The 22,980-nt window shown below is 42.2% G+C and overlaps 1 protein-coding gene across 1 annotated transcript in view; it reads right to left on the bottom strand.

Annotated features, from left to right (window-relative positions):
* Positions 1 to 18,070, bottom strand: part of LOC148017028 (uncharacterized) — a 34,912-nt gene extending 16,842 nt beyond the window's left edge. Inside the window, exon 1 of the mRNA XM_087662859.1 lies at positions 17,718 to 18,070. Within this exon, the coding sequence (XP_087518985.1) occupies positions 17,731 to 17,967 (237 nt within the window). The 5' untranslated portion in view covers positions 17,968 to 18,070 and the 3' untranslated portion in view covers positions 17,718 to 17,730. The remainder of the gene's footprint in view (positions 1 to 17,717) is intronic.
* Positions 18,071 to 22,980: the final 4,910 nt, after the last annotated feature.

Here is a 22,980-nt window from a genome sequence, read left to right as displayed (position 1 = left end):
CTCTCTCTCTCTCTCTCTCTCTCTCTCTTTTTGGTTGAAGATTCAAAGTGTCAAGACAACCCACAAGCCAATCAAGAGTCCATGGAAAGTTCAAATTTGATGCATTATCAACTCTTACAAATCACAATCAAATTTCAGCCTATCCTCAATTCCAATGTAATCATCCATTTATATTGTCTAATTTAAAGGAAAATTGGGATAATTGGGGCAATTCGAGGCAATTTGGAGCATTGAAGGATATTGGGGCAATTAGAGGGACATTCTTTTAGGCAATTTGGGTAATGCAGGGCATATTTGGGGCACTTAAGGCATGTGTCGTTCCCATTCCCCGACCTTGGAGTTATATCTACCTGTACGATACGTATCCATACCAATTCATACCAAAAAATATATAGGATTTACAAGTTTACCCACAAGGATGCGCACATACACATGTTGTCATGAGGACATGTATTTTTGAGACCTCACTTAACATGTGGATTAATATTTAATCACGTGGTTAAGTAAATGTTGCACATGTGAGATGTAATTGGGGTTAGAGTAAATTTACGAGCCCGCGACCCAAAGAAATCACGGGATGTCAAAGGCAAAAGTTGCTATAAGTTATGCCGCACATATACTTGGTGGTATCTGATGCTAGTTGTTGGCCCAAGTCATTCCTTTGGCCATAAGTGTCAGTTGGTGACACTAGGGAAGTGGCGTTAAACGGTACCTAACGCCAATCTAATGGTCAAAGATTACACGGAGACACTCGAGAATGAAAGTTGCTTAGTAAATTTAGTTATTGGCCAATCAGATTATTCTTCAGGACACCAAAATAATTATTAGATTAATTTTTAATATTTAAAGACTAAAAATTAATATTTAATTATGGATAATGCTAGAAAAACCGTTTGGAAAGGTTGCCACTGGACAAAAATGCTCATGCAAGAATAAAAAAACGTCTTTAGAGGTTGGAGAGGCATTTTTAGTGTATTCAACCTACAAGAGAGAGAAAGGAGATACTACCGATCTGATTTGCAACCATTGGAGGACCTTCTGAGGCAACCAGGGACAAGAGAAGATCAATCAATAGCATAGACAACATCTACAGGCTGTTGAGACAAGGCAACAGCAATAAATGATTGATTTTCTTCAGTTCTTTGCATCTACAAGCTGTTGAGATAGAGCAACAATAGTAAATGACAGATTTTCTTCAGTTCTTCGTGAAGAAAGTTCGAATTTTCTCTCTCCTCAGCACTCTCTCTCATCTCCTAGCCTTTCTACAATCTTTCTCCGAAGATTATAGCATTGAGATCACTAAAGGCTGAGAAATTTCAGATTTCTCTACTGTAAACTCTAATCTACATCAAAAATTAGGGTTTACCAGCAACCTCAAGAAGCGTGCCAAAAATTAGAAGCTCCAAGACTTGGATTCAACAGGGCTGAAGCTGTTTTTAGCCTATTCAAGTGGAGGGACCAGCAAATCATTGAATTTGGGACATTTTCCATCTCCATCAAAACGAGTAAATACCAATTGATCGCCCGAATCAAGGGGCACATCAAATAGAAGACTTGTTGGTCAAAATAGATAGCAAGGGAAGTTGAAATACCAAAAGAGATTGGGAGAATCTCATTGTACATCAACTTCTTCTTCAATTAAGTTAAATTACTACCGAAAGAGGCACCAATTTTGAGACCAACAAGGTGTCCAATATCCAAGATTATATGGTAAAGTGTGCATTTTAATTTTGTGGATTTGTTAATTGCTGTAAATAGTGCTTAATCACGTTATTTACCACCCTATCCGAGGAGGAAGGCTGGTTACACATATACAAATAAATAATACATGTGTAATACTCGAGAAGTACACGAAGAGCCTTTACACCCAACAACCTCCCACTTAAAGGTTCAAGTGAACCTTTAACCAACTCTCGCCAGTTGTATGCAATGCTCATGTTGAGCCTTGCCAAAACTTTTAGTGAGAATGTCTGCAAAGTTATCCTGTGTTTTGATCTTGGTCAGTGTAACCATACCATCTTCCAAAACGTGTCTGATAAAGTGGTATTGCACATCAATATGTTTGGTGCACGAATGAAACATGGCATTCTTAGCTAGATACGCAACACTTTGAGTATCACATCCCAACGCTAGAGTACTCAAAGGCATAATGAAATCTTCGGCAAGTCTGTGTTGGGAATAAAGGCCCATCGTGCCTTTTAAATGTGCACCGGTGTGAACACACCCTTAGCACATTGTACTTTCATATATATATCTATCTAAAAACCTAAAGAGGTACACTCATCATTGTCCTAAAAACGTGCTCTCTCTACTCTGCTCTCTCGTACTCTCTGTCTCTCACTGCGCGTAACGACTGTCTGTCTTGATCTCCATGCCTAATTGGTTCCTACAAACTGGCATCAAAGCGTAAGGTGCTACAGACGATCGTCAGGCTGAGACAAAAGACCAAAGCTGGCAAGAGACAGCTCAAAGCCTAGCAAGAGAGTCGTAGGCAGGCTTGTGTGCTGGAGAGACTGCCGACAAGTGCAGGCCTGAGGCAGTCGGCTGGTGCAGCGATTGCAACTCACAATTGACCAGCGTGGTGACCACCAACAGTGGGCAACAGCACTCCGCGTTGGGCGGTCCAGCGCACGACGGGCGATGGCTATTTGTGCGCGATGTGTATTTGATGCTTTGAGCACAAAAATTTGGGGCTTTTGACCGTTCCTGTCAAATTTTATGCCCGTGAGTACATGTACAACAGAAATTGCAGCTGAAATTTTGGGATTTCTCATGTAATGTGATGCACATGCCCTTGGAACAACTGTAATCAGTTGGATAATGCTGTAGCACATGGTTTGGTGCTCCTGAAAATTTAATTACAAATCTGTAATCTGTACTTCTGCATGGTCCTTTATTGCTGATTGGTACTTGTTTGTACCTTGGTCACTTGGATTACGGTTTGGACCTGCATTTGCTGGTTTTTTTGTCACATTTGGGCTGAAAATCATGGCTGGCAGCAATGACAGCAATAATCTGATGCACATAAAGAAGCTTGAAGGCGCACATAATTTTGCAGTGTGGCAAAAACAATGCTACAATATCCTCTTACAAAAGAAGCAAGCAAAGCCGATCAAAACCAAAGGGGGCAAAGCCTGCGGACATGGATCAAGACGATTGGGATGAGTTGAATGAGCTTGCATGCTCAACCATAGAGCTATCGATTTCTGATGCCTTGCTCTTTAACATTGAAGGTTTGGATTCTGCATATGCTATATGGACTAGATTGGAAGAACTGTATGCACAGCAGAGTGCTGCAAGCAAAGTGTATTGGCTGAAAAAGCTTATGGATTTACGTATGAAAGAAGGTACAGCAATGTCTACTCACTTAAGTGAGTTTAACTCCATTTTCAGCCAGTTGGTTGCCTTGAGGTTCATGATTGATGAGGAATTTAAGGCTACTTTCTTGCTTTGCACTCTACCAGAGAGTTGGGATACATTCAAGACTGCTATGAGCAATTCTAATGTGATTTTTTTGTATGCTGATGTAGAGAGTGCTCTACTTACGGAAGAGATGAATCGGCAAAACAATGCATCCAATAAGTCTTCCAATGCTTTGCATACTAGGGGCAAATCACAGCAAAAGGGCAAATATGATGGCAAGGGACGCAGTAAATCACGTGGCAAAGATGTTGAATGCCATCATTGTGGCAAGAAGGGTCACTTTAAACGTGACTGCTACAAATGGAAGAAAGAGAAAGGAAAATGCAAGAAGACAGATGATAGCAAGGAAGAGAAGAAGGACTAAAAATTGAGGAGGTGAATGTAGTCACTCATGACAGTGACAGTGGGAGTGATGTACTCTTTGTCTCTTCACACTTTGGTGCACATGCTTTACTTGCAAATGCAAATGATGACATGCATACCTGGATTCTTGATTCAAGTGCTTCCTTTCATGTCACCCCTCATCGTGAGTGGTTTTCTGCCTATACAGGGGGTCGACATAGTGTTGTCCATCTTGAGGACAACTATGCATGTGAGATTGTAGGTATTGGCAGTGTGCAGTTACAGTTTCAGCATGGCTCTGTCTTTACACTTCAGCATGTACGGCATGTACCTCAGCTCAAGAAGTGCTTGATTAGCACAGGGCAGCTAGATGATGATGGTTTTCATACCACCTTTGGTGATGGAAAATGGAAGATCTGTAAGGAATCTAAGGTTATTGCCAGAGGTTGCAAGAGTGATACTTTGTATCCACTTCATGTATCTAGTGTGCATGACCATGTTATTACCGTGACCAAGTAGCCAAGCGTTTCTTTGTGGCATGGCCGGTTGGGACACATGAGTCAAACAGGAATGAAAGTGCTTTCTCGTTTGGGTTACTTGCCTTGTCTTCATTATGCTAACTTTGAGCACTGTGATCCTTGCATTTATGGCAAACATGCACAGACGTCTCACAAAAAGTCTCTTTCTTTGAAATCCTCTCCTCTAGAAGTAGTACATTCGGATGTATGTCAAATACCAGGATTATCTTTAGGGGGAAATAAATATTTTGTCACCTTTGTCGATGATGCTACATGGAAAGTATGGGTTTACCCTATTCGTAGCAAGGATGAAGTGCTTGATAAGTTTAAAAATTTATTGGCATTGGCTGAAATCAGACAGATAAGACACTTAAGTATCTTCACTCTGACAATGGTGGGAAATATGTGTCCAAGGCCTTTCAGGCATTTTGTGACAACAAAAGGATAAAGAGGGAGCTCACTACCCCTCATAATCTACCCCAAAATGAAGTTGCAGAGCGTATGAATAGGACCATACAGGGTAAGGTCCAAACGATGCTGTCTCATGCTGCATTACCCCATGGTCTTTGGGCAGAGACTGTTATGACAGTCATTCACTTAATAAATCGGTCACCAAACAGGTCTTTTGGAGGTGGAGGGGGGGGGGAGGGGGGTTCCCCAAGAAGCGTGGTCGGGCAAGCCACCTTCATATGCTCATCTGAAAGTGTTTGGCTGCAGGGATTTTGTGCACATTCGTAAAGAAAAACGCAGCAAACTTGAGCCAAAGTCTTGTAAATGCATTTTTCTAGGATATGGTGACAAGGGTGAAATGGGGTATAAATTGTGGGTTCCCGAGAAAAGGAAAGTAGTGTGCAGCAATGATGTTATCTTCCGGGAAGATTGCATGCACAAACAACCCGAAAAGACTGAGGAGGTCCGTAGGGTTGTATTCCGGGAAGAAATACCTTTTGGACAGCAAAATGTGCCCGCTATACAGCAGCAAATACCTGCTGTAAATGAACCTGTAAATGCAAGAAATGATCAGCCAGCTATTGCCCATGAAAATGAGTCATTACATGTGCAGGAACAGCGAGGACAGCAAGCTGTTAATGCTAATTTGCAGGCTGAAATGCCAAGACAGCATGCTGAAAATGGAAATTTGCAAGAACAGCCAGCAAACAATGACCATTGGGTTAGGAGATCGTCTAGGGCTACTAGACAACCTGACAGGTTTGTTCCCGGTGCAATTAATGTGGCTGATTATGTCATGTTGACAAACTTGGTGAACAGTCTTGCTTCAAGGAAGCAATGGACAGACAGGACAGCAAGAATTTGTATAAAGCCATGTTGTCAGAGATGGAATCTCTTGAAAAAAATGGCACTTGGGACTTGGTGCAGTTGCCTAAAGGGCAGAAAACCCTTCCATGCAAATGGGTTTACAAGATGAAAGTCACTTCTGGTTCCTCACCAAAGTACAAAGCAAGATTAGTTGCAAAAGGATACAAGCACGAGCATGGAATTGACTTTGTTGAGATTTTCTCTCCTGTAGTCAAGATGACTACATTGAGAACCATTTTGGGCTTGGTTGCAGTTGAGGATATGGAGCTCATACAGATGGATGTAAAGACTGCGTTTTTACATGGTGATCTGCATGAAGCCATATATATGCAGCAGCTTGAAGGGTTTGTTGAACAAGGGAAGGAAAAAATGGTATGTAAACTCAAAAGGAATTTTTATGGGCTGAAACAAGCACCAAGAGAACGGTATCATAAGTTTGATACATTCATGCAATCCCAAGGCTTTCATAGAAGTCAAGTGGATCGTTGCTTGTACACCAAGAAGACAACAGATGGCAGCTTGATTATCTTGGTTTTGTATGTTAATGACATGCTGATTACTAGCAAGGATACTCATGCCTTGGACTCACTGAAGCAAAGTTTTCATGGCAGCTTTGACATGAAGGATCTTGGTGATGCAAATCACATTCTTGGCATGCGAATACTCAGAGAAAGATCGAAAGGCTTACTCTATCTATCTCAACATGAGTATATCTCCGAAGTTTTGCAGCGTTTCAATATGGAGGGGGGTAAAACAATTGGGGTTCCATTGCCTCCATATGTGAAACTTAGTGCAGAGGACAGCCCTACATCTGATGATGAGAAGGCTGAAATGGCCAAGATACCATATGCTTCAGCTGTTGGCAATTTGATGTATGCTATGGTTGCTACACGTCCTGACATTGCCTTTGCAATGGGAGTGGTTAGCAGATACATGGCAACCCCTAGCAAGAAGCATTGGGAGGCAGTGAAAGATATTATGAGATACCTCAAAGACACAAAGGAGTTGCGCATCTGCTTTGAAAAGCAGAAGACATTTGTTGTTGGTTTTACGGATACAGACTATGCTGGTCATGCGGATTGCAAAAAGTCCACTTCTGGGTATGTGTTTACTTTCACAGGAGGAGCGGTCTCTTGGATCTCCAAGCTACAAAAGTGTGTTGCATTGTCTACTACAGAGGCAGAGTATGCGGCTGCCACTGAGGCATGCAAGGAGGCTTTATGGCTTTCACGTCTGGTGGAAGAGCTTGGCATCACAGAGTTACCTATTCTCCATTGTGATAGTCAGAGTGCTATCATGCTAGCACGGAATCTTATCTTTCATGCAAAGACAAAGCACATACAAGTAAAGTACCACTTTATTAGAGATGTGCTTGACAGCAAGAGCATTGAGCTTGTCAAAGTGCATACAGATGATAATCCTGCAGACCTTCTCACGAAGGGTCTTCCAGCAAAGCAGTTTGCTCATTGCCGACAAATGATGGGAGTTGGATAGATATATTTATTTCAGCTTTGTACATACCTAGACTTAGCTGATTCTTTTCTCCTCTTAAGGCACATTGCCGGTTGTTGGGAATAAAGGGCCATCGTGCCTTTTATATGTACACGGGTGTGAACACACCCTTAGCACAATGTACTTTCATATATAAATCTATCTAAAAACCTAAAGAGGTACACTCATCATTGTACCTAAAAACGTGCTCACTCTCTACTCTGCTCTCTCGTACTCTGTCTCTCACTGCACGTAACGACTGTCTGCCTCGATCTCCATGCCTAATCGGTCCCTACAGTCTGCTCAACCAAATAGCTTCCTTGGAAGCTTCAGTAGCTGAAATATATTCAGCTTCAGTGGTACTCAATGCTGCGATATTCAGCAATTTGGAGCACCAAGAAACTACTCCTCTGACAATTGTAAAGACATACCCGCTAGTGGACTTGCGAGTATCTAAGTCACCTACCATGTCTGCATCATAGTATCCCTGTAAACTCAATGTACCCTGCCCACCCATACCATATACACTTTCTTTGTGTACCCTTAAGATATCTGAAGATACACTTGACAGCCTCCCAATGTGCTTTCCCAAGATTAGAAGTATAGCGACTGACAACTCCCACTGCATGAGCAATATCCGGATGAGTAGCAACCATAGCATATATAAGAGAGCCACAAGTCGATGCATAAGGAACTCCCTTAATTGCACTGGCTTCCATGTCATCCTTTGGGCTATCGACTTTTACTAAGTTTAACGTATAGAAGCAAAGGGACTCCAAGAGACTTAGCTTCAACCATGTTAAACTTGTCGGGTTCCTTTTCAATGTACTTTTTTTGTGATAAGAACAACAATTTCTACTTTCTATCTCTACAAATCCTCATGCCCAAAATATGCTCTACATTACCCAAATCCTTCATAGAGAAGGCTGATTTCAGCTGATCCTTGAAATCATCAAGACTAGTTTTTGTCTTCCCAACTAGCAACATATCATCTACATAGAGAACAAGTATAATAGGGCTGCCATCAGTATCCTTCTTTGTGTACAGAAACTGGTCTACATGGCTGCAATTAAAACCATGGGAGAGCATAAAAGTATCAAACTTCTTGTACCACTATCACAGTGCCTGCTTCGGTCCATACAGTCTATGCTTTAGTTTGCATGCCAACTGCTCTTTGTCGGGAACTACAATGTCGGATAAAGGTCCGATTTTAACCCCCCCTGTATAGTACACGCACATTGTACATGTGAATGCACCCTTTACATGCCCTAAGTATAAATGCATTTTATTCTTTGTGTACCAACACATTTGTTGGTACACTCTAACCAAATCGTACTTTCACTCTGCTCACTTACTCTTTAGCCGTCACACTCTCTCTCGCTCACTCCTACTTGATCTCCATCTCTCTCAGTTGTGCTCCTCTTCTTCCAACAACTGGTATCAGAGCACAAGTTGTGCACGCTTTTCAAGCTCAGACCAGCTAACGGCATGGACTGCCTGACAAGTCTAGTAAAACCTGACGGGATCAACTGACAGGGCTAACGGCATCAGAAGACGTGACAGCTGGGCAACGACAAGTTGATAGGATTACTTGCTATCACTGTGGTCGGAAGGGCCACAAGAAACTTGATTGCGGGTATTACAAGAAGGAACAAGAGAGAGAGAAGAAAGCAGGAGATAAAAATAAGGAAGAAAAGACACATGCATCGGAGACAATCAAAGGCAAAGAAAAGGCCAATGTGGCCTCTAATATGGTCATAGAGGAGCTTTCAAATACAGAGGCTGATGTATACAAGAATTGCGATCTGACCCAGCGTATTTGGCCTATTACTATTCTCATGTTAACGGAAATCCAAGGCTGCCCCCGCCATTAGTTACAAGGGAGAATTATTTACGTGCTCAACGGTTTGCAGTTAGTGGTTTAGGAGATAAGAGAAAACTTAGATCATTTGATGACAACAATGGCAGGTCTTTGTTTTTCTCACAGCAGACTCTTCTGACTCATAATGAAGAGCCAGAGTCCTCTGAAGATGAGAGATCCCCCATGGGAAACTTACTGAGGTATGCGTCTGATAATTGGAGTGAAAGAGGAGCTCTTGATGGTCCTCCAAGGTTTCCAATGTGCAGTTGATTATGATGCACTTGTATGTCACATGCAGGATATGCAGATTACCAAGGTTGATGTGATTGATGCACTCTTGTCAGTTGATGATGGTGTCACTCAGACTTGGATTGTAGACTCTGATGCCTCTTTCCATGTGACTCCTTGCTTGGAGTGTTTTGCTATGTTCAATGCACGCAGTTATGGAAAGGTGTATCTTGGAAATAACCATGCCTGCAGCATTGATGGGATTTGCACAATACACTTGTCTTTAGACAATGGTCAAGAGCTCGTACTGAAAGATGTCAGATATGTCCTTGGCATTAAAAAGAGTTTACTATCTGTTGGTCAGGTTGACTTGCATGGCTACACCACATTGCTTGGTGGTGGTTTATGGAAAGTGGAAAAGGGTTCCATGCTGATTGCAAAAGGAACCAAGAAGGGCACTTTGTATTGTTTGCACTGTAAAGCCTTGAATGGCAAGTTTCTTGCAATCGGCTGAAATTTGCAGCATCTTGGAGTTATTGTCAAAGTGTAGTGATACAGAAGCATAGGACAAAGACTGAGAGAGAGTGAACACAGAAAGAAGAGAGAGAGAGAGAGAGAGAGAGGAGACAATGTAAACGCAGAAAATCTGCGGTGTAGTATGCTGTATAAGAGTGCAGAAATACACAAGGGGGCAAAGGAAATATCTGCGTATGTCTCTAACTTGATGACCTCGATCTCCGTCAGCCCAAGCACAGTCTGTCTCAGCCAACAGTTCTTCAAGGTCAGAATCTGAATTCACTGAATAATGATGATGGCTGGAGTGTGCCACCAATTGGCTATAAATAGCCAAAAAGAAAAGAATGCCCAGCACTAGGTCAGCTGCATTAAATGCAGCCGATTGCAGGAAAATAATAATAAAACTGTCCGACTGCAGCCTATGTCTTGTCCGACCGCAGGCTGCCACGTGGCACCTGCGCAAATTGCTGTCGTGGCTGCTGACGTGGTTGCTGATGTGGCTGCTGACATCTGTCTGTCCAAGAAATGACTAATAACCCCTCTCAAATCCTGGACGGGTCACAAGACTAAGGGATCTGGAATGCTGCCGAAGAAGAGCCTGGGGAAGCGCCTTGGTGAACAAATCTACAAGATTATCCTCCGTCTTGCAATACTCCACATCAATGGTCCCATCCAGAAGCTTCTCCCAAATGAAGTGATACTGGATCTCAATGTGCTTCGTCCGGGCATGGAATACTGGATTCCGTACCAAGGCAATGCAACTCTCATTGTCGCACCGTAGAAGAGTAGGACGAGTCTGGGGGCAGCCAAGCTCCTCCAACAATCTCCGAAGCCACACAACCTCACATGTGGTGGAATACGCAACCCGATACTCCGCGTCAATAGAAGAAAGGGCTACCGTAGGCTTCTTCTTGCTACTTCAAGAGATAACACCTGTACCCAAGATAAAACAGTAGCCTGTAGTAGACCGTCAGTGGTCCACATCTCCAGCCCAATCCGAGTCACTCCAACCTGCAAGAACCAGATCGGAAGCATCTGTACCTGCGGGATAATAAATCCATAAGTCAGAGGTCCCCCTCAAATACCAAAGAATCCTCAGGGCAGCCTGTCAATACACTTGTTTGGGTTCCGTCATGAACCCTGCCAAAAGACCCACAGCAAAACAAAGATCAACACGAGTCTTGAAGACCCACTTGACACCAATCACCTTCTTGTGAGAGGGACGAGGCACAAGAGACCAAGTGTCATTCCTCTCAATAGCCTCCAACTTGGCTTCCATGGCCTTCCGCCAATGATCAGACTGCAAAGCCTCCTTCACTGAGGTGGACTCTCGATCCTGCATAACACGGGTCAACAAAAAATAGTTGGAGCAAACAAGCTCCGAAGAATGTGCATGGTTCCTCCATGACATCCGCGGTCAATCCTGCGGTTCCCACTCCTCAGGGACCCCCTCGATCCCTGAATCTCGGAGGGTGTCACGAGCCCAACGAGGAGGTGGACGAACCTCTCCCCGACCGTCGCTCTCCATCTGTTGAAGACTCACAAACATCCACCAACGAAAGCTCCTCAAGGGTGGCCGGTGGAAGAGAAGACTCTGAATCCGAAGAAGAATCTCCATCAAGAGGCTCTGGCTCCAAAGAGATGGCTCACCACTATGTCTGGCAAGCCTCGGACAAAGGACCCTCGCGACGCCTTCCGAAGGTACTCGTAGTTCAGGTGGCCAAACTGAGCATGCCATAGCTCGGATTGTGTCTAAGAAGTAAGAAGAAGAGAAGTAAGAGTTGAAGAAGACTTCAATTTGTAGACTCCATTCTCCTCATACCCTGCACAGAGAACCTTTCTCGATCCATGATCAAGGACTCGAACAGTATCACTGTCAAACTCCACCAAGAGGCCAAGAGCACAAATCTTATGAACCGAAAGTAAATGATACCCCAATCCTGGCATATGCAACACCTCAGAGATGTAGGTACCACCACATCCATCTGAAATAAGCTGCATCTCACCCCGCGTAGCAATAAACACAGAAGAGCTACCTTCAATGAGAATCTGCCCACGCGAAGGTCGCAAATGGGCAACACCAACGGAAGGAGTCATGTGCTGTGAGGCACCGTTGTCCACAACCCACTCTCAAGCCTACGGAGCTGTCATCGCAGCATCAGCAGTTGTCGGTGTAGAGTCCTCAATGACAGCTAAGTATAGAAAAGCAACTGATGAGGGTGCAACCACCGCTCCAGAGTCCGTGTCCTTCTTCTTGGTATCCTTCTTGTCTTTGTCGGGGCAATCCTTCTTCCAATGACCGGTCTTGCCACAAATATGGCAAGTTGATTCCTACTCCTTGTCCTTCTTGGATTTGTTGTCCTCCTTCTTCTTTTGGTCCTTCCCCTTCTTCTGAGAGACTTGACCAACCAATGCCTCCGATTTGGAAGCATTTTGTCCCTTTAATTGTTCCTCTTGGTCCAAGACCATAGGAACCAACTCTTCCCACCGAAGAGTCGACTCCTGCCTTGAAGTAATAAGAGCGGCATAAAAAGATACTGAAGCGGAAGCTATATGGTTGAATAGACTTGCAGATGATCTTGGCATGTCTATGGGTACTGCAGTTTTGGGATGTGATAGCCAAAGTGCTGTGTATCTGGCTAAGAATGCCATGTATCATTCACGCACAAAGCATATAGATGTGCGATATCACTTCATCAAATAGATTCTAGAAGATGGTCTAATCACATTGACCCAAATTAAAACACAAGATAACCCTGTAGATGTTCTAACTAAAAGTCTAAGCAAAGCTCAACACGAGCATTGCATTCGACTAGTGGGAGTTGGTTAGCTAGAGGTTCACATCGGACCTTTAAGTGAAAGATTGTTGGGATAAAGGCCCGGTTTTAATCCCTCGTGTATAGTACACGCACATTGTACATGTGAATGCACCCTTCACATACCCTAAGTATAAATACATTTTATTCTTTGTGTACCAACACATTTGTTGGTACACTCTAACCAAATCGTACTTTCACTTTGCTCACTCACTCTTCAACCGTCATACTCTCGCTTACTCCTGCTTGATCTCCATCTCCCTCAGTTGTGCTCCTCTTCTTCCAACACTACAAAGCCCTCAGGCTATTTCATGTAGATCTCTTCATCTATATCACCATGCATAAAAGTTATCTTCACATCCATCTGGTACAACTCCAAGTTAAGCATTGCAGTGAGAGCAAATAGCACACAGAATGGTCATCTTCACAATAGGAGAGAAGACCTCCTAGAAATCAATAGCTTCCTTCCGTGGATAACCCTTCACAACTAATCTTGACTTGTACTTGGGTTCCCCATCAGCTGTTTTTACTTTATACACCCACTTATTTGAAAGAGCTTTCCTTCCTTTGGGAAGAGGCACAAGATTCCAAGTATCATTTGCATACAGAGATTTTATTTCTTTCTATATTGCAAGCTTCCACTTAATGCTGAATTTACAATTTACATGACTTTCCCTCTCTGTAAGTAAGAGGCTCACCCTCATCTGACAACATAACATAATGCTAAAGTGAGTAGACTTGTGTACCCAATGATCTACATTCTATCGCACTCGCTCTACATCAAGAGGCAAATAAATTTCAGTATTTTCTAGCTGCTGCAAACCATGTTCAGCATGCTGTTCATGCAATTGAGCACCTTTATCTTGTGGACCAGCACCTTCATGAGCATCTCTTTGCTGTCCAACTTATTCTAGCTCAAAGATAACTAGCTGATTATCAATTTCAGCCTGCGGTAAAGTATCATGAGGCTCCTTTTCTAACATAGTGGGTGGCAGTACATGCTAATTTTGATTCTCTTAGAGCCTTCATCAAAACCGAAGCATTTTTCAATAACTTTGCCTCATTAAACACTGCATCTCCGCTACGTACAATTTTCTTGGACTGAGGTAACCATACCCTATAGTCCATTTCACCTTCATCACCATAGCCCATAAAGGTAACCTTGGAGGACTTAGCATCCATCTTTCTTCTCAGATCATTCCTAACATGTATGAATGCATCACAACCGAAGACACATGGATGGTCATATGAGGCTGGTTTGCCAAACCAAGCCTCCTTAGGGATGCCATTCTTTAAGGACTTGTTAGGAGAACGGTTACAAATGTGTACCACGGTTTTTAATGCCTCTCCCCAAAATTCCTGAGGGAGATTAGCAATGGACAGCATTTACCGCACTCTCACACAATGTCCTGTTATATCTTTCTGCCACACCATTCGAATAAGGGCTGTATGGAGTTATAAGCTCCCTTTTGATACCATGGAAATCACAAAAGGACTTAAATTCAGCAAATGTGAACTCACCTCCATTATCTGTTTTGAGACATTTCAGGTTTTTCTCTGTTTGAGTGGTCACAAATGCATGAAATGACTTAAATGCAGTGAATACATCACTTCGCTTTTTCAATGAATACACCCAAATCTTTATGGAACAGTCATCAATGAATGAAACAAAATATGCAGCACCTCCCATAGATTTTACAGGCATACTATGCACATCAGAATGCACCAAATCCAAAACATTTTGTTTGTGAGAGACAACAGAATGATAAGAATTTCTCATTTGCTTACCAAATTGACAATCATTACAAAAGTCGAGCTTTGAGCCCTTAGCATCAAGTCTTTTCAAAGAGGAAAGAACTTCAAATCCTTTTTGGCTCACGTGACCCAATCTCTTATGCCAAAACTCTAAATGAGAGCCAATTTCAGCAATAGCAAGAAATCTTCCCAAGTAAGGCATTGCATTGTAAGCAATAGGGTGTGCCCTTTTTGTAACCCTTTACAACAAGCATAGAGCCCTTCTTAAGTTTCCATAAACCACCACCAAACATTGTGGTGTAACTATGCAAATCCATCTATCCCACAAATAGAAAACTTTTCTATATGCAAGGTACCTATCTGACATCTTTGAGCACAAGCTCTTAACCATTATCCAAATATAAATGTATGGTGTCAATCCCATCAATACTGTAAACATGATTATTACCAAGGTTAACCTTGCCATAGTTGCTTGCATCAAAGATAGCAAAGCACTCCAAGCATTGAATCACATGAAATGAAGCACCAGAGTCTACTATCCATCTTTGTGTCAATCCGTCATCAACTGCTAGTAATACATCAATAGCATCTGCTTTGGTAATCTACATGTCCTAGCATGAAGTGCAAGGGCATCATAGATAGCACAAAGTACATCACCATCTCCATCAAACAATTCTTCAATGACAACATTGGAGGTCACATTGACCTTCTCTTTGTCCTTCGAAGCCTCAAATGCATCAACCTTGTCCTCTTTCTTCTTCTTGTCTCCTACATTCTTCTTTATTTCCTGTTCCTTCTTAAAGTGCCTATATTCAAGCTTCTTGTGACCTTTACGGCCACACTAATAACATGTGGCATCTTACTACTTTTCTTTCCCTCTACTCTTACTTCTGCTTCTTTGTCCTACATTTGCATTCTTCTTATTAGCTCTGCCTCTGACATTGTATGTTGAACTACTGCCTTCCCCACTCGATTTTAGTCTAATCTCTTTATTGAGAATAGATCCTCTCACACCATCATATGTGAGGCTAGGATTGTTTCTCAAAGAAACCACAAGTGTTTCCCATGAGTCTAGCAATGACATGATCAAGAAAATAGCTCTTAGCGTTGATTTACATCCTTCCGCTGATTTAGAATACTTGTAAATGCACTCAAGTGCTTAAAAGCCGCCTTAGACTCATCCAGTCACATATTCACCAACTTCCACATTAGATGCACCTAATTGGCAGATATGGTGATCTCATATATGGTCCTCAACTTCTACCATATAGCATAACCTATATTCAAGCCTTTGATATTTGTAAGGATATCATCAGTGATGCCCATTTTGATATAGGCCCGCTTTCTTATTCATCTTGGCCCAATCTTCTTCAAACAACTATGCAGGCTTGTTTTGTTGCAAAGCATCTTCACAATCTTTTAAGAAAAGAATCCTTGCGTACGATCTTTCCAAAGATCAAAACCTTGGCCATCAAATTGTTTGATTTCCATCAAACTTTTTGTGTCAGAACTAGAAGAAGTTGTAGCCATTTTGCCAAAATCACAGATATCAACCAAAGTAAGTGCAAATACCCAAGCTTAACCACCAAATACACTTGCTGGTCCCTGCTCTATCAACAATAAACCACTGCTATTTATGCACAACCAGCCAGTACAGAGGCTGAACCAGCAAGTACATAGCTGTATCTACCAAATACACAACTATAGCCGATCAGTGTACTCCATCAAAGTAAACAAAACTGAAGAAATTATTGTATTTCAAACAATATACAGCTCGGGAAGCAAAATTTATGCGCAAAAGAGGCTATTTACAGGCACAAAAGAGGCTGTTTACAAGTCAGTGTGACATACCCAAGCCTGCCTTGACTACCATGCAATCACCTACTGCTGCCGCCTACTGCCACACAACCACCTGTAGGTTGTCGCCTACCTACACAAACCTGTCCCTGCTGCCAGCTGACACCGCGCAATCAACATGACTGTTGTCGCTGCAATAAATGCAATCACCAACTGCTGTACACACACACAAACCAAAAAAACTAATGACCTGACCTGAAAAGTGTCGTCTCAATGTGCGTGCAGCTGATCACCAACAGTTTGCTACTGCACTCCACGAACAACTGCCTCAGGATGCGTGCTCAAGACCAACTGCCTTGAAACACTTGCTCTGATACCAATTGAAAGGCAGAAGAGAGAATGGCAACAGCAAAACGTGAAGGAATATGCAAGCATGAAGTGCAGGAGTGAAAGTGACAGGCAAAAAGAGAGAGTATGTAGACTCCACAATTTGGTGTGTACAAACAATGTGTTGGTACACAAAGATTAAAGGATGTATTTATACTTTAGGGTTTACATGTTTTACCCACAAAGGTGCATGCACATGTACAAATAAATAATACATGTGTAATACACGAGAAGTGAACAAAGGGCCTTTACACCCAACAGTGTTCAGCAGTTTATTTCAGCACTTGTCTATGCTTCCATTGCTGCACCACTTCTGACACATTCTCCCCTATTACAAGGAGCTTCACAAACATCAGCAAAAGTAGATCTTCTAGGAGGACCAATGGTGCTTATTTACATGAAGAAGTAGCATTTGAAGCACTTGGGGATCTTCACCAAAGCTATCAGAGCTGCCTGCTAATTGAAAGATGCATCCAATGCTCCATGTGAATAATCTTGCAGAATATCATGGCCCTTTCCTACAGCAACCCTAGATCAAGAGGCCCATACTGCCCTACCAATTGTAGGTAATCCTACACATTCTCATACTTTGAATCCATTGGATACTCCTACTTTCTTGTCCAAGACAAACTGACTCAGCCTTTACACCACAAATCTCTAAAGCCTTTCATTGCAAACCATGATCTCAACACTTCCAACACTAATAGGCGTGAAGCCCAACCCACTAAGGGAGTCACAAGAGTCTCGAGATCCATGAAGATAAGAAGAGGTTGCATTGAATAAGCATGCAGAGCAGGCCGACTAATTGCGCTGCTAATCCAACTGGTTCCACATAGCAGTGGACTGTTTTTATACCCACTACCTGACACTGCTCCTGTGCCATTGGTCCGTTCCTGGTCCCGGAAGACAGATGGCAGCTTCAATGTGGCTGGCACCTAGGTCCATTTACACGATAATATTGTGTGTGGTCAACTTGATGAGACTCGAGAGAAGGAGCTATAGTGTTTGATGGCTAAGACCACATCATCTTAGGTCAAACAATCTCTCTCTCTCTCTCTCTCTCTCTCTCTCTCTCTCTCTCTCTCTCTCTCTCTCTCTCTCTGTGTGTGTGTGTGTGTGTGTGTGTGTCCGCGCGCGCACAAACCGGGCAAATGTCACTAGACCGCATGTACAATCCAAAATGTGGCTCCAAAACAAACCCTAACGTACAGTCTGCAGGGCAACAAACCCGAAACTAGAAAACAAAGAAAAGTAACTGGAGCTTGCCTTGATCTTAAACCTAGCCGGAGATGAGCATGGAAACAGCAACAATGGCGTTCAAGAAGATGAGGGGGAACCGGAGGTACTGGATGGCATGTACGAGGCCGATGATCTGGCCTTTGAGGGATTTGACTCGCGCAGTGCCCCCCATCTCGTTGAAACCCCAGCCGCGAGGCGCAAGAAAGCGCTCTTCGTTGAGAATAGCGAGGGCATTGGCGAGCAGAAGCAGACCTTCGAGCAATGTCCACATGCCCATTCTCCCCGAGACTTCTTCTTTTCTTCTTAGGAATGCGCACTGACAGACTTACAGACACAGACACAGAGGGGGAGAGAGAGAGAAAGAGAGAGATTGTTTACCTAACTGATGTACCCTGTCCCACGTCGGCCTTACCACGACTTGTGAGTCTTCTTCTCAGCCCGGTCACATGCAAACTTCCGGTTGGTCTCCAGCTAGCGAGCTGCCTCTCAAACAATGTTAGAACAATTAAAGTTTGGGCCTGCTAACCTACTCTCATGAAGCCTTTGCATAAAGGTCATAGGTGTTCATTAATTCAACACATTAGCCTCTTCCGCTTTTATAGTACTAGGATTGTGATTTTCGTACAAGAGTTTGGGAACGGCTCAATGTATACTTCCAATCCATGAATGAGAGAGAGAGAGAGGGGAGGGGGAGTTACCCCGAGAGGCTGCAAGGGAGAGAATTAGCTCAATTATCCATGTCTTGGCCTTCAACTAAGCCATCTTCTCTTACACTCTCCTATCTCGAATTCATTTCTCCTTCTTTATCTCTTGAATCCACTTGCAAATGATAGCTCCAAAGCGATAGGGTGGAATGACCATGGGAACCACCACAATCGGTCTCAAGGAACGGGTATTGCCAGAGATTCTCATAGGAGTGCCCGAGGTTATCGGAGTTGCCACTACCAAAACAGAACATTGGGTGTGGCGAACGCAAACACGAGCGAATATGAAGTTCCCAATGTCGTCGTGCCAAACTAGGTTATCCATTATTAGGTTATTATTTCGCCACATGAAATAATTACATAAAATATTAGCTTCTATATTTTACACTTACACAAATTGACAATTTCATCTAGAAAGCATACTAGTATATGCATAAATAATTAATCTCTATGATTTGTAGTTAGATCAATTGAGATTCTAAATCATGGAATCATGATGGAAATAGTTACAAGAGGTTATTGAACATATGACTTTATGCGCACTCAAGATTAGTTAAATAACTCCATATAATTATTGTCAAACGTAATAAGGTTAAGTGTTGACTAACACTTAAAAAGTGAAACTCTATTTAAAGGATCTGTAAGTCATCTCGTTAAGTTATTTGCACAATATATTTCTTTAAGGAATTTCGCTTATATTGGATAAGATAGCCCAAACAGGAAATTCATGCCTTGCTTAACATGTTGTAAGAGGTGTACTCAACACTTCTTTATGGGGATGAGAATCCTCATTAGAATGTAAGGTTGCTTTAGAATAAGGTCTACCTTGGCTATGGAAGCTATGAATTACATGATGGTGTGATTATCATTTAATCATTTGATATATGTTTGAAAGGATTGTTTGTGTTTGCTAGAATCTAGATCTTCGATTGAAAATATTGACAAACAGGATAAAAGGAGGATCACACTAAGCTACCTCCAAGCTAGCTGCGAGACTCTACTTCAAGGGGGTCATAGTTATCGCTTCAAGAGCCTTAGACTAGCTCTGTAGTGAAAGGCCTATCCATAGGGATAGTCTCGAGCAATAGGAAATGTGGGTGCCAGGGAGAAAATTTGGTTGTAAATCTTGCATTGTTCCTAGAATCTGACAAGCCCCTTCGTGACCCAAGATGGGATCCTAGGACCCTAAAAACTAGTTACAAGGGTGGAATCTTGGTGGGAAGAATACCCTCGTGGAATTCTGTGTATCTTTTGCAGGGTCTCAAAGATGGAAATTGTAATAAGCTTCCAATATAATAAAGAAGTTTGTTTTATTCAAGGATTGTTTGAATTGTATGCGTGTCTGTAAGATAAATTATATGAAAGAACATGTGATTTAACTGACTAATTAAGAAAGCTAGTTGTATATGTTCCAAAGATGATTCTATCATCAAAGGAAAGTAGGTGGACGGCGTAACCTCCAACGGGTCCGTCCAATAGTAGGGTAGTCCCAATTAGCTGGGAGCTTTTCTAAATCGGCAATAGAAATAAGAAGACAATAAATTGACCAACTAGTCGTTAGGTAGAATCGACTTGCATTGTTTTAGGGGGTCGAAATGGGATTTTGCCTTATGGATAGGAGGGTTGATGTGCATCACTCCCCTAATTCTCCCATTCTCTTTGAACTAAGTACAATGGCAAGTCTGCTTCAAATCAAGTAATCCTATAGAAGTGAAAACTCGAAATTACTAACGCTAGCTAGCTGCTAGGAGACCCGTCTATTTTTAGAAACTTGAAAATTCAGGTTGATCCTAATGGGTTCGATCGGAACACTTCTCTTGCGATGTAGACTCAATGGGATCTAAGTGACAAACCCCATGATGTTCCAAGGGAGCGCCAAACGACATCATTCGAAAAACCTACTGATAGACTATATAAAGGTGTGCCTTGGAATGAGCTTGGTGAACATCTCACAGTTGGTATCAAAGCGCACGTTAGTATAGAATATGACATAAGCTTTATATATATATATATATATAATAACGAATCTTGAAAACAATTCTTGATCTTCTGAGTAATGTTTATGTCAAATATGCATTCATCCAGTTTTGTATGGAGAATTCAGATGATGCAGGTACTTAATCAGTTGTACAACCCCTTGCCTCTATACTATGAAAGATGGTGAATGATTAGCAGAGGATACTGCTATATCAACACAAGCCGTCTAGATTATCTTCAGAATAATTTGATAAGGGTAAAATGGATGGAAGATCTTAAAGTTATGGAGATCTATCTATTTTATGAGGCTAGTGTAAACTCAACCATGTATACTAGAGGTAAGAATATCAAACTAAACTAGTATATCTATGATGAAGTTACGAAGATCCTTCCAGCTAACAGAATAAAAGTCACAGGTCACTCTAGCCACCGCAGCTACAAAAAGAACAGATTTCCTAAACTCCCTAAAAAATATAGATTCTTAGATATCTACTCTCCGAATCCAAGTTACTTCATAAAGGATGTATCAGAGTGTCATGCTTAGATTGTAGTAGGGAATCCTTTTTTGAAAAAAAAAAAAAGATGAGCCCATGAGCTATGTGATTACCTTGTACGCCCATTGTAACAATGATTGATTGATACTTCATCAATCAGATAAATAATAAAACCTTATTTTTCCTTGAAACGTCTGAAATTGTAGTTTAATTTTAGCAATGGAAAAAGAGTTTTAATTAAAAATTGTTTCAATAAATTTAGCGATAAATAATTTGAGTATCAAACTCTAATATTTATACTATATAAATTTCATAAAGTTTAACTTGGAAATTCTTGAAAAATTTCCAAAATTTTGCACTCACAATAATTTCCAACGAAGCCCAAGAGAAAAGGAGTCTTTTGAAGCAAATCAAACCTCCAAAATTTGACGAGAAAGGCAAGAATGTGGAAGTCGATGCAAAAATTTGGGTCAAATCCATGGAAGATTATTTTACTACTACCGAAACTATCCCAGCCAACCAAACCATGATAATTAAGCTAAAATTAATTGGCGAAGCTCGACTCTAGTGGAAGCAATGGTGCCGAGATCAAGGTGTCCCTGAAAATACTATTTCTTGGGATTTGTTGAAAGAAGCTGTAAGAGGAAGATATTTACCTTCATCTTATCACACTCAAAAGATGAATGAGTTCTTTAATTTGAAGCAAATGGGACTGACCCTGGGAGCATATTACTCCAAGTTGGTTTCTCTTCTTAAATATGCACCGGTGCCCCCATGGATATTGTTCAACAAGTATCTAAGTTCTGCAATGGGCTAAATTCTCCTCTGAACACTCGTTTGGAATCTATGTGCCCAATAGATCTCCAAGATGCTTTGATTCGAGCTACTCCTATTGTATGGGAAGTACACTTAAAGCCTGACAATAATAATAGTTCTGGAGCTACAATAACTAATGAAGTAGAGCTTTCATTGAGGGCTCTCTCCACTCACTGATCTCTCTCTCTCTCTCTCTCTCTCTCTCTCTCTCTCTCTCTCTCTCTCTCTCTCTCTCTCTCTCTCTCTCTCTCTCTCTCTCTCTCTCTCTCTCTCTCATGAGAAAGAGAGAGGTGCCATGCTTGGAGCCCATAAGTACCTCATAGAGAGAGAGCCCATATGTATACACATATATGTTGTAAAGGCATGCTCACGCTCAATCGCCAAGACCCACGGACCACTTATTGTTCAAGCATTTCAAGCAAACACCTATGGTTATTTCTCACCTAGTCGACGCTCCTTTGATCCTACTAGGGTGTAGTGAGCTTACCTTGATGCCCAAACGAGTTGCCTTTTTCGAGACTCGTTCGACCCTGGTGGTCCGATTCTGGGAATTGAATCAGGAGGGTGGTCCTATTTTCAAAGTGGTCCGATTATGGACTGGTCCGAGTCCTACTACGATGGTCCGACTATAATGGTCCGACTCTAGTGGGTAGTCCGAGTGCCATGTGGCACGTCTGATCGGGGTGTCCGATTCCGGGAATCGGATAGGGCTGGTCCGACTCCCTCAGTCGGATGGTCCGCCGACCCCAGGACTCGGGTGGTCTGATTCTGGGAATCAGATCATTGCGAGTTGGTCCGACTGCGTCGGCAGCGGGTGCGATTCCGACGCGTTTGGATCCCTCTTAATGTCTGCTACACACAATCACTACAGACTTCCCATATCTGATTAGAGCACTATTGAAAAACACCAGACTCACCTGGAGCAGCACGAATCGATGGCACCCAGAATCGTGGTGGCGTTTCCTCTTCCTATGAACCAGAAGCTCTCTCTCTCTCTCTCTCTCTCTCTCTCTCTCTCTCACAAGGCTAACCAAAGAAATGAGGTTTGCCTTGGCCTCCCAAGCCTCTTAAGGTCCTTTCCTAGCACTGCAAAACCTTACAGCTAGTTTCCTTTCCCTGTTTCACCCAGAAACTTGAATCTGGTCCCCTGTTTCCAGCAGCAGCCAGAACTTCTATTTTCTCTTTTCTTACCCTAATCTAACCTTAATCTAGTGCAACCAACATGCAAAACAGAAATGCAGAGTGGTAGTCCTAATCTAATGCTTCCAACAAACACAAATACTTACTTGTTTCACGGAT

The sequence above is a fragment of the Lygodium microphyllum genome, chromosome 22 (assembly GCF_053477565.2).
Source record: "Lygodium microphyllum isolate KBCC chromosome 22, Lygodium_microphyllum_v1.1.10, whole genome shotgun sequence".
In the NCBI taxonomy this organism is placed as follows: domain Eukaryota; kingdom Viridiplantae; phylum Streptophyta; class Polypodiopsida; order Schizaeales; family Lygodiaceae; genus Lygodium; species Lygodium microphyllum.
This window is presented reverse-complemented; position numbering and strand designations above follow the sequence as displayed.